At 40.4% G+C, this 15,290-nt stretch overlaps 1 protein-coding gene across 1 annotated transcript in view; it reads left to right on the plus strand.

Moving 5' to 3' along the window:
• LOC115372917 (ryanodine receptor 2-like) overlaps positions 1–15,290 on the plus strand; it is a 74,557-nt gene that overhangs the window by 35,544 nt on the left and 23,723 nt on the right. Inside the window, 25 exon segments of the mRNA XM_030071081.1 lie at positions 66–235; positions 962–1,182; positions 1,896–1,986; positions 2,088–2,225; positions 3,368–3,531; positions 3,688–3,766; positions 3,992–4,081; positions 5,565–5,702; positions 5,909–5,986; positions 6,168–6,243; positions 6,395–6,518; positions 6,906–7,021; positions 7,569–7,633; positions 8,587–8,708; positions 8,948–8,997; positions 9,244–9,307; positions 9,731–9,975; positions 10,727–10,808; positions 11,267–11,397; positions 11,537–11,857; positions 12,513–12,753; positions 13,713–13,800; positions 13,913–13,999; positions 14,253–14,414; positions 14,608–14,670. Of these exon segments, the coding sequence (XP_029926941.1) occupies positions 66–235; positions 962–1,182; positions 1,896–1,986; positions 2,088–2,225; positions 3,368–3,531; positions 3,688–3,766; positions 3,992–4,081; positions 5,565–5,702; positions 5,909–5,986; positions 6,168–6,243; positions 6,395–6,518; positions 6,906–7,021; positions 7,569–7,633; positions 8,587–8,708; positions 8,948–8,997; positions 9,244–9,307; positions 9,731–9,975; positions 10,727–10,808; positions 11,267–11,397; positions 11,537–11,857; positions 12,513–12,753; positions 13,713–13,800; positions 13,913–13,999; positions 14,253–14,414; positions 14,608–14,670 (3,206 nt within the window).

The raw sequence follows: 15,290 nt of genomic DNA on the forward strand, positions 1-15,290 counted from the left end.
CTTAGATGAGAGAATATTTCAGATCCAGTCAAACTGAATCTCATGCTCTTTTTTTATTCGTCCAGATGGAACGGTGGTTGAACCCGACCCGTCTACAGTGTTCTGCCCCGACCACAAAGCAGCTATGGTTCTATTCTTGGACCGGGTCTATGGCATCCAGGATCAGAGCTTTCTTCTCCACTTACTAGAAGTTGGATTCCTACCCGACCTTCAGGCAGCCACCTTGCTTGACACTGTAAGCAGAAGCAGATTTATGTAGGAGAGATCCAGTGTAACTCTGTTAACTGTGAATTAGCATTGATCCAAGCTGTTTACAGCATCACCAATGCAACAGATCCACTTCTCTTCCCACTGTTAGCTGTGACTCAGCTTTGATTTACTGCACCGTTACTGTGATTACATATTAATTATCACCACATAGGAGGATCTGCCTCCCCAGTTCTTGCTGCCAGGATCCCCATTACCACTGAAGCAATCAACTCCAACTCACTGCACTGGAAAAGCCTCTTAAACATGACTTGAGTGATCAAATCTGTACTGACACAGGACCGGGTTGCCTAGATTGGCTTAAAGCCCACTGGTGTGATTTGCGCTAATGTCTACCAACAAATTTTTTCACAGTTTCGCGTTTTTCCTGTATCTCCTGTGTGATGGACTAAATAGTGTAACCCCTTCCTAACTGAAGTGGGGTTTTTGAGTTTGATAGACATGTAGTCTGCACTCATGGTCACTAAGAGGCAGTATTTTACTGTTGAGGCCTAGCTTGCTAAACGTCTTTCAGAAAAACAAACTCATTTCTTGTCTTTTTGGGTATATATTTAATCAGATTTTTGTTTATGTCCATGTTCATTGTCCCTGTTTCTTCTCCCTTGCCTGTGTGCTCCCTCACATTTTGCTCCTGAGCTACACTTATTATCTCTCCATAATTGGACACCTTATATGTTGACCCTTCTCCATGCAGGATGACCTGGGATCCACTGACATGGCTCTGGCCCTCAACAGATACCTGTGTACGGCTGTGCTTCCCCTCCTCACCAAGTGTTCAGCTCTGCTCTGTGTGTCAGAGGGCCATGGTATGCTGGTCGATTCCCTCATCCAGGCTGTGTACCGCCTCTCCAGAACTCTCAGCTTGACTAAGGCTCAGAGAGACTCCATTGAAAACTGCTTGCTGGCTGTCTGCAGGTAAGGTGTTTAGTTTTAAGGTGTGGAGCCTCCTGGGTCAGAAGTTCAGTTCCCAATGTGGTTATTTATACTAAAAATGTATGCTGTTGCTGTTGCTGTCTGGAGATAGGGGCAATAAATTTTTCAGCAACCCCTGCTTACATTATAGATGATGTGATACAATTTTATTTTAGTAGTTTAGCTTTCTTTCTGTGTGGTCTAATCTTTTAAATTTGTGAAATATAACACCAATGCTAATGCTGTTTTATCATTTCTTATGTACCGGGTGTTAATGCTACCTTCAGTAGATTTCAGATAAATAAAACATTGTTAGAATTCAGTAAAAGCCCTCCAGTAATCTCATTTCTTTTTCCCTTCCAAACAAATCATTGGTTTACAAAAAGAAAAAAGGAACAACAACTGATTCATGTGCACTCATATATCTTCCAGTAACATTTTATGAATCACTTTCTTCCCCATGTAAAGAGCAGTTATGCCAAATTCAAACATAATTTACCAAATTCAATCAAAATGTTAACAATTTAATTAACATCTTGCCTGTAGGGTCTTCTTGTTAATTGTCTGTCTCATTCATTCTTCTCAGACATGATTATAATTCATAACATCATTTGTTGCTTGTATGTGTGTGTGTTTGGATGTGCATGAGTCTATGTCTGTGTGTGCATGTGCTGGCGATGTGTATTACTCTCTTGTACAACTCTGGTTGTCTTCAGTAAACTCCAGCCATCCATGATGCAGCCTCTCCTTCAGCGTCTTGTCTTCGATGTTCCCCAGCTCACAGACCACACCAAGATGCCATTAAAGGTTGTTGACCACATTGCAACATGTATATAAAAATTGTAGATGATGTATATGCATGATTATTCTGTTCTAATTGATACTGACTGATTAATTTTGTACGCCAGCTGCTGACCAATCATTACGAGCAGAGCTGGAAGTACTACTCTCTAACAGGACAGGAGGACCAGGGCTCTGCCTCTGAGGAGGAGCTCCACCTGTCCAGGAAGTTGTTCTGGGGGATATTTGACTCTTTGGCAAAGAAGGTAGAACAAACCAAATACCAGGATCCACATCAGGGTTATATTCAAATGATTTAAAATAAGAATAATATTTTCCTGGAACATTGGAGAAATTGCAGGAAAAGAATAAGTGTTTATTTTTTTGACAGTTTGATCACAGTCTAATCCTATCATTGATTCATTGCCTTCATTCTTTTTCCATCCTCCTCTAAGGCTATTTTGGTAGCACCAGCAAGATGATTAGTATTTGATCTCCTTCTTAACTGTACTTTTAGCAGGGGTTAAGTGGAAGATGTAACACTGTCGAAACTAAAAGACTGAATTTTTCATACCGTGGAATGAAGCCTCCCATCATTACTTACAACAGAATTGCTGGAAATAGGGCAGATATAATCAATATGACTGAATCTTCCTAGAGGTCACTGAATACACCAGAATATTGATGACTGACACTTATCTGAATCATCCAGAACAGGAAAACATCAAAGAGACGGGTTCACAAGGTTAGTCCAGCACCCCATGTGGCCTACATCAAACGGCCACAGAGTCTTATCCACAGTCAGTGCTGACAGCACTGTTTAACATGCATAGATATTAACGATTATAAATATAAATGTAACATAGTTGTTGTTCAGTCTCATGCAGTGTGCTAAATTTGTTGCTGATTGGTCAAATATAAAACCAAACGTCCTTTAGCTAGAAAAACTTTTTCAAGTAATTATTACAATAATGTTTATTGATTTTCCTGGAGGCAAACTAGTATAGCAAGAATTGCAAGACTGTTATACTCTTTTAGAGCCCACAGTGCAAATTTTGAAATTTTGTCCAAATTGTACCATTGCTGTCTAAAACATCACACACACAGTTGAACAATTAATAACCAGCATTGTAGCACTGCAGTCCCTCCAGCCTATCAGTGTAATTTTGTAAAATCCAGGAGCCAGGATCCTCCAAGGTTTGCCAAACAGACCAGTGGTGCTTGAGATGATGGAAAAGGATCTATAGCGCTCCATAGATCTTGTAGATCTAAATTTAAATCTTTAAAAAACTATACAATACCCTGAGATGGTGCCTGCAGTCCACACATGGTAACATACTCTCCCTTTTTCCTTTCACTTCCTCTCACACTCGGGCTCCAACTCCCCCTGGTCCTCTTCACCTTCTAGCCCTATGAACCAGAGTTATTCAGGCTGTGTCTGCAGTGCCTGGCCGCCGTGGCAGGGACTCTGCCTCCTGACCACATTGACCCGTGCTGCATGTCCCAGCTGGAGAGAAAAGGCTTCACGGACACGGATGGACACTTTGACCCACAACCTGTAGATACCTCTAAGTAAGCCATTGGTCATGGAGTTTATTATTTAAATTTGGTTGACAGAATATGCCTTAAGATATGTTGAACACTGAAAAATTGTAAGCTGATTAATCCACACATTTATCAGCATTTGTGGTAATTAGTTAAATTATATTTCCTCTTTTCCTGTGCTAGCATTTCTGTACCAGAGAGACTGGACTTTGTTGTGAATAAGTATGCAGAGCATACTCACGAGAAGTGGTCACTGGACAAGGTAAGATCTTGATATTCATCCCTCCGATCTGAGGGACATGTTAGACTTGAGAGGCTGATGCATGATATACTGGTTAGGACTCTGCCACTTATGAGCAGACTTCATACATAATGGATGTCTGTTTGACAGTGTGCAAATAGGAGCTAACAGAAACAGATTAGCTTCCTCTCCATGTATTTTCTAATTTATGGTTTTGTGAGTGAATCTGTGTGTTGTCTCTGTCAGTTTGCCAACGGCTGGGTTCACGGGGAGCAGTTATGTGAAAACACGAAGGTACACCCTCTGCTCAAGCCATACAGGGCTCTGGCTGAGAAGGTAAAACAAAAATTCAATCTGCACTATGTGTGCTTCAGCAAAGAAAGCAGCGGATTGACAAATCCCAGAGGCACTTGGATGCCAAATTTTGTGTATGAAATATGAAAAATTAAAATGCCTCTGTTCATGGTCCTGGAATAATTTCCCTGTTGCTTTTCTTACAAACTTTGCTGTGTGCTGTGAGGTTGTTAAAGTTTAAATGCCTCTGATCACATTCTTTTGAATAATTCACCCCTTGAAAGCAAATGATGTCAAAACCAGGGCAAAATGCATTCTTATTCATTTGGAATCAATTAAAGCCTTGTGTTGAGGTGCATCTCATTTGATTACATTTTTCTTGTGTACAGTTCTTTTACTTCAGTTTGTTGCACCAGCGCCAGCATTGCAGCAATTCCATGTTTTTCCATCTAAGGAAGACATCAATTTTATAAATATTTATTTCCATTCATAAGAGATTCAAAATAACAAACAAAAATAAACATGGCAAGTGCAAAAGTTTGGGCACCCTTACAGTCAGCTTTCAAATGTTGCCTGTAGTCAGCTAAAAGTATTTCTATGCTTACTTTTGAAAATTTCTCCACTCTTCCTTGTAGAAATCTTCTAGCTCAGAAATTGTTTTAGGTTTTCTTGCATGCATTGCATGTTTGAGATCTTTTGAGACCTCACAGATTTTCAATAATATTTAAATCTTGGGATTGTAACAGACATTCCAAAACCTTTAGCTCTTTTTCCTGAGAGTACTTCATTTTGAGACATGTTTCAAATATCTTGTTTTGCTGAAATATCCAACCTCTTTTCAGTGTGTGTTCTGAGTGACACTTGTACATTAGCTTCTAGGATTTGTTGATATCTCGTTGAATCCATTCTTCCTTCTGCAGTATTTCCTGTTCTACTGGCTGCTGTACAAATATAATCCATCCCTGTGCTTAAAATTTGGCAAGGTGTTCTTTGCTTCAAATGCTTCAGCCTTTTTTTCTCCACCAAACATATCTTCATTGGCTCCGGCCAAGCAGTTCAGTTTTCATTTCATTAGTTCAAAGCACGTTGTTCCAAAAAGATTTGGGCCTGTCAAGATTTCCTTTTGCATACTTTAGACACCGACTTTTATGATGAGGTTAAAGAAAAGACTTTCCTCTGGCAGCTCAACCATGCTGATCATTGCTGTGTGAGGTGAGCCTGTGAACAAATACACCAGAGTCAGCTAAACTGTTCTGCAGGTCCTCTGCAGTGCTCTGTGGACTCTCTAGTGGAGATCTGACCAGTTTATTTTTGACAGTTGAAGTTGCTTGCTGGAAGCAATGAGAGGGTTTTTACGGCTTTTCTCTATATTGTAAAAGTCTTTCTTTCAAGCCATCAGGCAACATTTTCAACAATCCATGGTTGTTGAAACCAGCCAGAACAACCATCACATTCTGACAGATTAGATGGTATGAAGTTACTTCAGAGAAATAGTTCAATCTTGGAATTGTTTTCACCTGTCTAGGAAAAGGAGGCCTACCGCTGGGCCATTAAAGAGACACTAAGAAGTATGCTGGCCTTTGGATGGCACATAGAGAGGACCAAAGAAGGAGAGACGTTAGAAATGCATACCTGCACACGCAAGATTTCTCAGTCTGGTCAGGTATGTGTAGCCTGACTGTGCCATATAATTGTCATTATGTTGTTTTATAATACAGTACATCTTTTTTCTTATTGTTTCATAGTGTCTTTTTTTCAATACCAGTAAAAGTGACATCATTTACAACTTAACTTTTGCTTTTCCTTTTGTGGTATTTTTCCATTAATTACTATAGCTGTGGTAATCAACTGTTGTTATCTGTTGTATAGTTGTCTTTTGAAGGGGCATCAACCTTCAGTCCCAAACCTGTGGATGTTAGCAGTGTCACCTTGACATGGGACCAGTGTGTAAGTTCCTTCATAAACAAATAAATAAATTAATTGTACATTATATATTGCTATTTATTGTTTGAATCATTCTCGAAAAGAGCCTCAGCTTCAGCAGGGGAGTTCTGTTTGATTCGATTCATTTCTGATTGGTGTCATTCAATTATAGTGTATTCTGTTTTAATTATACTCTATTCTGTAGTCCATGGCTGAACACTTGGCTGAAAACTACCATAATGCCTGGGCCAAAAAGAAGAAACTAGAACTGGAGACTAAAGGTACTACAGTATCTCAAGTATCAGTGAACAATCTATAGATAGTTAGTAGACTGTCATGTTCTTATCTGGTCTGGTCCAGAGCTTTTAGAAATGCTGTTTATGTTAAATAGTAAAGAGCAGGGGAAATAATTTGACCGATTTCTCTCCTCAGGAGGAAGTGGCCATTCAATGCTTGTGCCATATGATGCTCTCAGTGCCAAGGAAAAGACCAGACTTCGAGAAAGAGCCCAGGATGTCCTTAAATTCCTGCAGCTCAACGGGTACACTGTGTGGAGGTGGGACTGAACTACATTGTCAGTTTATGACTGTAGTAGAGCTGTATGATGTGCATTAAGTGGGCAGATAATGAGGTGTTTAAAGTTCAAAACCTGTCTCAAGAATACTGCTTTCACAACTTCTTTAAGGAAGCCTTATCGCAATCAAATCCCAGTCTTTTTTTTTCTGACTACTTCCAGCTCAGGTCACAACTTGAAATGTAGCACTCTCAGTAAGATAATTGCAACACCTCTTTGTCTCCTCACAGAGGAACCCTGGCTTGAAATTCTGGCTCATACATTCTGGCTCAATAAATAGAAAACAAGATTTATATTGAAGGTAACAGCTTAAAATCATTAAAAGTATCAGGGGTTTAATATCCCTGATTGATTTCACTCCTTACACAGGGACAGGAAGATAATGGAGATGGACTCCCCAGCCATATCTAACTGCTTTGGCTACACTCTGCTTCAGCAACTGCTATCACACACTGAGGAGGCCCAGGAACACATGCTGGAGCTAGGTAACATAGTGGTCATGGATGTAAAGACAAATAAAAGTCATGTTTGTTATACAATATATAAGGTGTTAGGTATGAGCACTTTATCTGCCTGACAGTTTGGAGGTTTTTCAGATCCGACCTACAAGTTGTGACTGGCTTTGAAACTTCACAGTTGATATGAATTTAATGACTAACGGTGAACTGTATCTTGAGCATGAATTGTGCAAGTCAGCGCACCTGTGAATCTTGATGGTTGTTTTGTTTTCAGCCATCTAAAGCTAACTCAGAGGAGGTTGGTTATGCTATCCTGGTTGTATAAATCTGTATAAGTCTGTAGAAAGACACTGAAGTGTGAATAGTACAAACAACAGCACATACCCTCTAGCAGCCATGTGTATGCTAATTTTTGCTGTAGTGTGGTTGTTTTTTGGTCAAGTACATACAATGTGTTTCAAGCATTTTCTTCATATTGTTTTTTAATTAACTTTGCCTGTATATTTTCCGAGTTTTAGTCTTTGATCCCATACATAATATTTCTTGGTGTTTTTCTTTTCAGAAGTGATGCAAGCCAGAGGACAGATGTCCAAAGGGGAGAGAGCTCCACACCAGCAACTAATACATTTTTTTCCCGAGGTTTGCCTCATATTAAACCACATCAAACTCATTCCAAATTCACACTCTGATATGGAATCACTGATCTTCGATCTTGCCCTCCTCAGTTTCCCCTTTTCCAGTGCCATGATCTTATGTCTCCTTAGCTTTTTCTCTTTTCATTTACGTCAACTAATTAGTTTTGTTGGCTTGTTGCCATGGGCAACCCCACTAAGTGAAACCCTTTGTGGCTGTGTAATTTATTTAGCCATTTTGGAAATCCATGTGGGCGTGTCGATTGCCATCAGGACATTGATTAAAGCCTCCCACACAGTTCTGCCTCTAAGGAGGCAGCGAATGAAAAGTGGTTATTTCTCATTGATGGGACCCTCTGAGTCAGAACCAGTCAACCAAGTCTGTGAACAGCTATGCCTCAAATCTTTAAACCCACTCCTTCACCCACTCAACTGTACGCACACACACACACACACACACACACACACATACATATCTAGAGAGCAAGAGAGAGAGAGAGAGAGAGAGAAATTCCTTGATTATGTCCACAACAGCAAATGAAGCAGAAAGTCAAAACGTATTCCTGTATTGACAGTGTTTCAGAAGAAGCAACAGAGTGTAAAGTGCTTAAGAGAAAGTTAGTCAATGTTTCCTCAAATGCAAGAGCAGGTTACACGGTTTTCACTGTGGTCATGCTCTCACATCTGCTTGAAAGCCGTAAACTTTAATATGGTCACCAAAGCCTCACATAAAATGAGTTTAGTTTCATGTTAAATGAAGAAATAACTGATAAACATTATCATGGTTCAGGGAAATATGCATAATTTATCTCAATGCTGATCTGCATTTATTTTGATTTTTAAATTACAGTGAAGTACATTTATTTTATAATGTGACTGCTGGTCATACAGATGTTTTTGTGGTGCTGTTGTTGTAAGCTTTATGCACCCATGCCAATATTCAAATAAACCCTTCAACAGGTTGTCCTGCCTCTGCTGGAACAATTCCTGAAGAGCCACCGTCTCTACTTCCTGTCCACCTCTCCCTCTTCCCATGGTAACAGAAGCCATGCATTAAACAAGGAGAAGGAGATGGTCACCAGGTATGGGTCATGTCCAGCAGAACATACCTCTATGTTGTAACGTATGTTTAATATTGCCTTGTTGTACCTTTGCACTTCCTATTATTATAGACCAAATCTTCCTTGATTTAAGGTTTTCTTGAGGACTTAATCTTTGAATTAAAGGCTTATTTCTCTTTAAGTTCTTGCAGATTGTCTGCCACTTTTTTTTCTCACTCTTCGTAATCCACTTATCTTTTCTCTTCTTACTGTACCCTCAGCATCTTTTGTAAGCTTGGAGCTCTAGTGAGACACAGGATCTCACTGTTCGGTAAGGATGGTGTGGATGCTTGTTAAGTTAGAATTTGTTTCCATTTGTTTCCACTTTTTCCTACTGTAGTCGGCCTTTGTGTCTGTGTCTTGAGAACCTGATCCTGTAATAGTCTGAGATTATTCTCATCTTTTTTGTTTATGTGTGTTTGCTTGTTGGTATGTGCAGTTGCATATGCTTTTCTCTGTGTGTGTGTGCGCACAATGTGAATTTTTCATGTGTGCTTATGTCTGCATGCTTCCCCAGGAAACAACGCCTCATCAGTTATCAGCTGTCTCCATGTTTTGGCCCAGTCTCTAGATGCCAGGTAGCTAGATGGCACTGCAGTCACACTCTGCCTAAATTGATGTCCCTGTTCCCCCTGCAGTCAAATTAGTGTCACAGGATGAGATAGCCGAGGATGAGATGACTGGTGTAATTGAGCCACTGGTACACTGATGCTATCTAATTGTTGTTGATATCACTTTTAGTACCTGATGACAATGCCTCTGAAAGAAATAGCCTGTCATGGCACTGTGTCTTTACAGAGACTGATGTCACTTTTCTGTGTGGACAGATTAACAACTGAATACTTATTCTGAACTGCTTGTCATGTTACTTTAGCTAGCAAAAGGGATATTGCATGGCGTCTTTTATATGTTACTTTTTAGAGTTTTTTACAGTTATTTCTTGTACTTTACTCACATCACCTTATTACATCTCAAGGATAACTGTTCTTTTTGACCCTCTATAGGATGATGAAATCAGCACCGGAGTCTGTCCAGGAATCTTTGCGTTTGTTCTTTGAAGCAGCTGCAGTTGATCTGGAGGTGACGGTGGAGAACCTCTCCGTGACCTTGGCTTCTTTGCCCCAGAGCAGGAGTCAGCATCCCAGAGCAGTAGCTAGTGTCCTCAGTTACACAACTTCCACTCTTGTCCCCACCCTCACTGCTGTTTTCCAACATCTCAGCAACCAAAAGTATGGAGAGGATCTCCTGGGTAAGAGTTGCCTAAATATAATCACCTAAATATGTTAATAAAGGGTGCGCTGAAAAGAGATTATAGTAGAGGTAGATGTGGTGCTACATACAACATATAACTCACAGTCTCAGCTGTTGATCAATAGAAGTAGTCAATATGGAATGTATTCATCCTGATGAAATAGATATATGATTCTCTGTTTCTCCTGGAGAATGCATACAGTATTGTGCCAGCTTAAGGGGAGTGGAGTTTCCCCTTCAACTTTTGCATTTAAGATCTTTCTGATACTACCCTCACAATAGCAACCTGAAATTGACTGTTATGTGCAATCCAATCTACTTTATTCTCACATCATATATATCATTTCACAGTGGTGTGTAGGTATACAAAAGTCCGTTCCCCTCTCATGCATTTTCAGTGGTCTCATTCGTTCCCCTCCATATGCTAAGCAGTGGGATGAACAGCTGGCTTCCACACCCCTTAAATCACTCAGGGACGCCCTCCCCTCCACTTCCTACCTTCCGCAGCATGAAACCAGGTCTCATTAACTCTCTCAGTCATGACCGTGGAGTGGCAGTGGCATATTGTCTCCTTCACTGATCACTTGACCTTCCAGGAGCCACTCATTACATTAATCAACAAACATCCACCAAGTCCAGCTCTCACTATTTGTGTGGTGTCAGCTTTCCCTCTCAGTGTTGTTGTTGGGTGTCACTGAATGGAGGCTCACAAAGGCCCCAAGCTGTAAACATCACCATGTCTTTTCCAGTGGGCAGCGTCCAGGTGTCCTGTTACAGGATCCTCAACAGCCTTTACTCTCTTGGCACCAGCAGCAGCATCTACATGGAGGGGTACTGTCTATAAATTCACTTGTGATTTCACAGTTTGTGCTGATGACATTTTGTTTTTTTAATCATCATGTTTATTTCTGCACTGAATAGTTCTGTTCTACTCAAAGTGTCTACTCTGGGGATTGCTATGGGGATTTCTTCTCTTAAGAAACCACGTATTTGTTTTTAGTTGGTTTTGCATGCATATATACATTATCTAGCAGTAGGCAAAACTAGAGAAACTAGAGAGATATGTGTTTACTCTCCTGGATTATGCATTGTCGCTGTCCAGGCTTAGCATTTCTCAAGGCTAAACAAGGTTAGATTAAAAAAAGTCATTTTAACCTGATGGGGCAGTATTTTACAGTACAAGTGGCTGGCTAGTGATCTTATGATAGCACTCCTACTCTGAAGAGTTTGATAAATATGGGCACTAGTCACATCCCTTTGTCATGAGTGATGGGTGTGTTTCCATAAAGGCAGAGGCAGGCGGCTGGCGCCTGCTTGGCAGCCTTGACCGGGGCATTCCCTGTCTGCTTCTTGGAGCCTGCTCTCAACCAAGACAACCCTTACTCCATCTACAACACCATGAGTGCCACTGAGAGAGATGGTAATAACATATACTGTACATGTACCAAAAAGGACACACTTTTTTCCTTCTTTTGTTTCCTTCGTTTGTTTTTATGTCTTGAACAATCTGCTCCCCAGCATTCCTTAGCTTTTTCTTTTTCCTTATCCATGCCTGGCAGACCTAAGGGTGTCAGATGAGGTGGAGGACATGTGTCCCCAACTGCCCTCTCTAGAGCAGGCTCTGGGGGAGGTGGAGGAGCTGGCTGGTGCTGGGGCAGGGGCTCGCCAGGCGCACTACATCCATGTCACAGAGGTCACCCTGCCCATGCTATGCAGCTATGTGTCTCGCTGGTGGCACTGGGGCCCCGAAGGCCAGCCAGACAGCCCAATCTGTACCTCTTTGATTCCCCAGCATGCCAGCAACCTGCTTGGCCACATCCTTTACATCATCCACAACCATCTGGGCAATAGCCAGGGCGACTGGATGAAACAGCTGCCAGGTAATGTGATTGCATATAGTGTAATGTTGGGTTTATAGATGCAATACGATAGTTATGACTTTACAGCAGCCTTGTTCCAGTGTATTAGAAAAGTACACAATAGGTACTAATGCATAATGTGTGTACAACAGTTTTGCAACACTATTTTAATGAAGTCATTCAAATATACATTTGTCACAACAGTCATTTTGACGTGAACAGCAGGGTAAACTCAGGTGCTACTAATGATATTAATTCAGATTCCATTACATTGAGGTCGAACAGGGCCAGGGTTTTGCTATATCTTATGCCTGCTCACTGGAGAGGCTTTGGTACACTTAAATGGGTGAAAACCTTAATTAATGTCATTAGTAACACCTGTGTTTAACTGCTGTCTACTTGGCTGCTGTGAAAAAGGTCAATGATGTGTTACACTTTGGAAGTATATTATGTATTACAAAAACAAAACTTTACTTACTCACATACTATAAGTGAGATTTTCATATACACAGTAGTATTATACTTGTAATACTTATACACAGATTAATGCAGTCAAATAAGGCCAGTGTAAAATAAATTTTGCTATACTTATCTTACATAATAGAGTACAGATCAGTCATGCTTCTCACTCTCTTCTGCTTCACCACTATCAACTGTATGTCATGACCCCTCTCAGTTTTTGCACAGCCAATTGTATGCAAGGCCAGCACTGAGCTGCTGAAGAGCCACTTCCTGCCGCTGATGGAGAAGCTGAGGAAGAAGGCAGAATGTGTGCTGCTGGAGGAGGAGCAAATGAAGGTGGAGGGGCGGAATAACCTCTCAGATGCAGAACTAAAGATACAGGAGAAGTTCACTCTACTAGTGCGAGACCTCTATGCCTTCTATCCTCTCCTCATCCCATTTGTGGATTGTAATAGGTAAGGCACGCTATCATGGAGCCTAGGTCAGAAGAACTGAGCTGCTTTTAGATTTCTGATGCAAAGTGCCAAAAGCCCAAAACTCATTTGAAGTATTTTCAGTTTGTATTGACAGTGAAATTTATTTTAGCATTATTTGTATTCAGGTCACCCGAGCAGAGGCCAGTAACCTCTAGAGAGGTTTTGTTTTGATTCAAAATTAGCAAAACATCAAAGTCCAAAATATCAGCATCCCCTCAACTCCAGTTTATTTAAAAAATCATCATGACTTGAAGACTTTTTAAACTCTGAATAACTTAAACTTTTTTAAATTAACAAAAAAATAAATATATAAACCATTTCATCTCAAGCAACCAAAACCACAGGAATTTTGAAGCCATTATGTACAATAAGAAGTGCCAGAGACAGTTCCTCTAGTGCCGTTTAGTAAATGGCTCCAAAACAGTTGAAAACTCCTCCCACCTCCATGCAAGTCAACCGGACCACAACCCGCAAGAAGTTATGGTCTCCTTATAAAATTTCACAGCAACTAACATGTCCACTAATGGCAAATTTTGAAATAAATGTCATTAAGCAATTGTTATCTGGGGTTGTTTTGAGTTGTGCTTGCATCCTGACTGCTTGCCAATCCATCACTATATGCTTGGTTCATCCTTTGCCCTGTCTGACTGCTCAGGGTGACAAAATAAAACAACACCAGTGCATACCATGACCATAAGCACAATATTCTAGCTTCAAGACACCTTGTCAGAAACCATTGGTCATGCTCTCTTCACTCACTGTTATTTACAGTCTGTGGCTTTTTCAGTTTCTATAAACTCACATTTTTGTTTCTGTGAGAGAGAGGAAACATATGGAAGGAAGAGCAGTTATTGCATTTATTATTTCAGACCCATATTGAGCTTTTAAAGCCATAAATCTTCTGATAATGTTATGTGATCCTGGCTGTCTTGTTTCAGGGCCAGATGGCTGAAGGAGTCGAGCCCTGAAGCTGAGCAGTTGTTTAGCATGGTGGCAGAGGTCTTTATATTCTGGGCCAAGTCTCATGTGAGGGTTACAAACAACAGTGCATTTATTTGTTTATTCTTCTCACCAAAATACTATTTAAGTGCATGCTGAAAAAACATGTAATATTTCTTTTGCATGTTTGCTACAACAGAATTTCAAGTGGGAGGAACAGAACTATGTGATCCAGAATGAAATCAACAACTTGGCTTTCTTGGTCAACAGCAATACGGTGTCAAAGGTTAGTTATACGTAAACTGGACTTGCTGAGTGTCTATGATGTTGTTATGCATTACAAATTATCAAAAATATTTCTATGAATGTAGAAGGAGATGTCTGATTGGATACAAATTAGGCCTTTTACTTGAAAACACTCCAGGCCATAGACACCACTTATTAGAGTAGGTATTTTAATCATGAGGAAGCTTCCTACTGTCATTTCTCATTTTAGTCTGTGAAATGCTCATTCACCTTCATGGTTTTTCGATGCTCAGTTGAACTACGAGAGGAGGAAGATGAAGAGGAAGGGGGATCGTTATTCCACGCACACCTCTCTCATTGTGGCTTCCCTGAAGAGACTGCTCCCTGTGGGGCTGAGGGTTTGTTCTCCCAGCGACCAGAGCCTTATCCTGTTGGCTAAGAGCCATTTCACTCAGGTTGGCAAGAAACGTGCACAAAGCCTGCATTGCTGTTGTCCTCCTCAGTAAAGTTTATATCATATGAATCGTGACATAATGACTGTATTTCTTTTACAGTCCACTAGTATATGGCATGGCAGTGGTAAATGTGTATCATTTAAGATCTCTAAATTGTATAGATTGAATTCTGTTTGTGGATTGCTTTCTGCAGAGGGATTCTGAAGATGAGATTCGGGAGCATGTTTGTAATGGCCTTTTACATCTTCAGAGCAAGGTAAAGACTATCATTATGGCATATGGCAAATGGAATCTAAAGCCACAATATGTATTTTCGTTGATAGTTAAAGGTCAAAGCTTATTGTTAAGCACACCCAAGAGTTGAAGAGCTCATTTCAGACTGTACTTCTCCATTCTGCACATAAAACAAACAAACAACTGGCCTGTTTATGGCCACAGTTGGTGCTGACTGGTAAATAAAGACTAAATAAAGTAGTCATGGAGGATTATTGGTACCTTTAGGTCACAGAGATAACACAGCAGGCTATCAGTGTGAAACATATCTCCCACAAAATAACTAATTTAAGGTGTAGTAGCGGCCTTATAAAGTGAGCTCTGCAACGCCAGCTGTCTCGGATTGAAAACCGAGACGAATTCTTTGGGTTCTGACCCGTTATGACTTTGGTAAGATTATATTCAAATAATGTAAATTTTAACTGCATACTACATAATGGGAAGCATTTCCTTATCTCCATTTTCACTTTGAGCTGTTTTGTCTCTAGCTTGGCTAATTTGTTTTCCGTAGAACTGCTGACATTAAAATACAAGTAGATTTGCAAACGAAATTAAATGCAAATCTCTTCTATGTTCTGTAACCATTTTGCATATTCATCAACG

Source organism: Myripristis murdjan, chromosome 15 (assembly GCF_902150065.1).
Source record: "Myripristis murdjan chromosome 15, fMyrMur1.1, whole genome shotgun sequence".
Classification (NCBI taxonomy): Eukaryota; Metazoa; Chordata; class Actinopteri; order Holocentriformes; family Holocentridae; genus Myripristis; species Myripristis murdjan.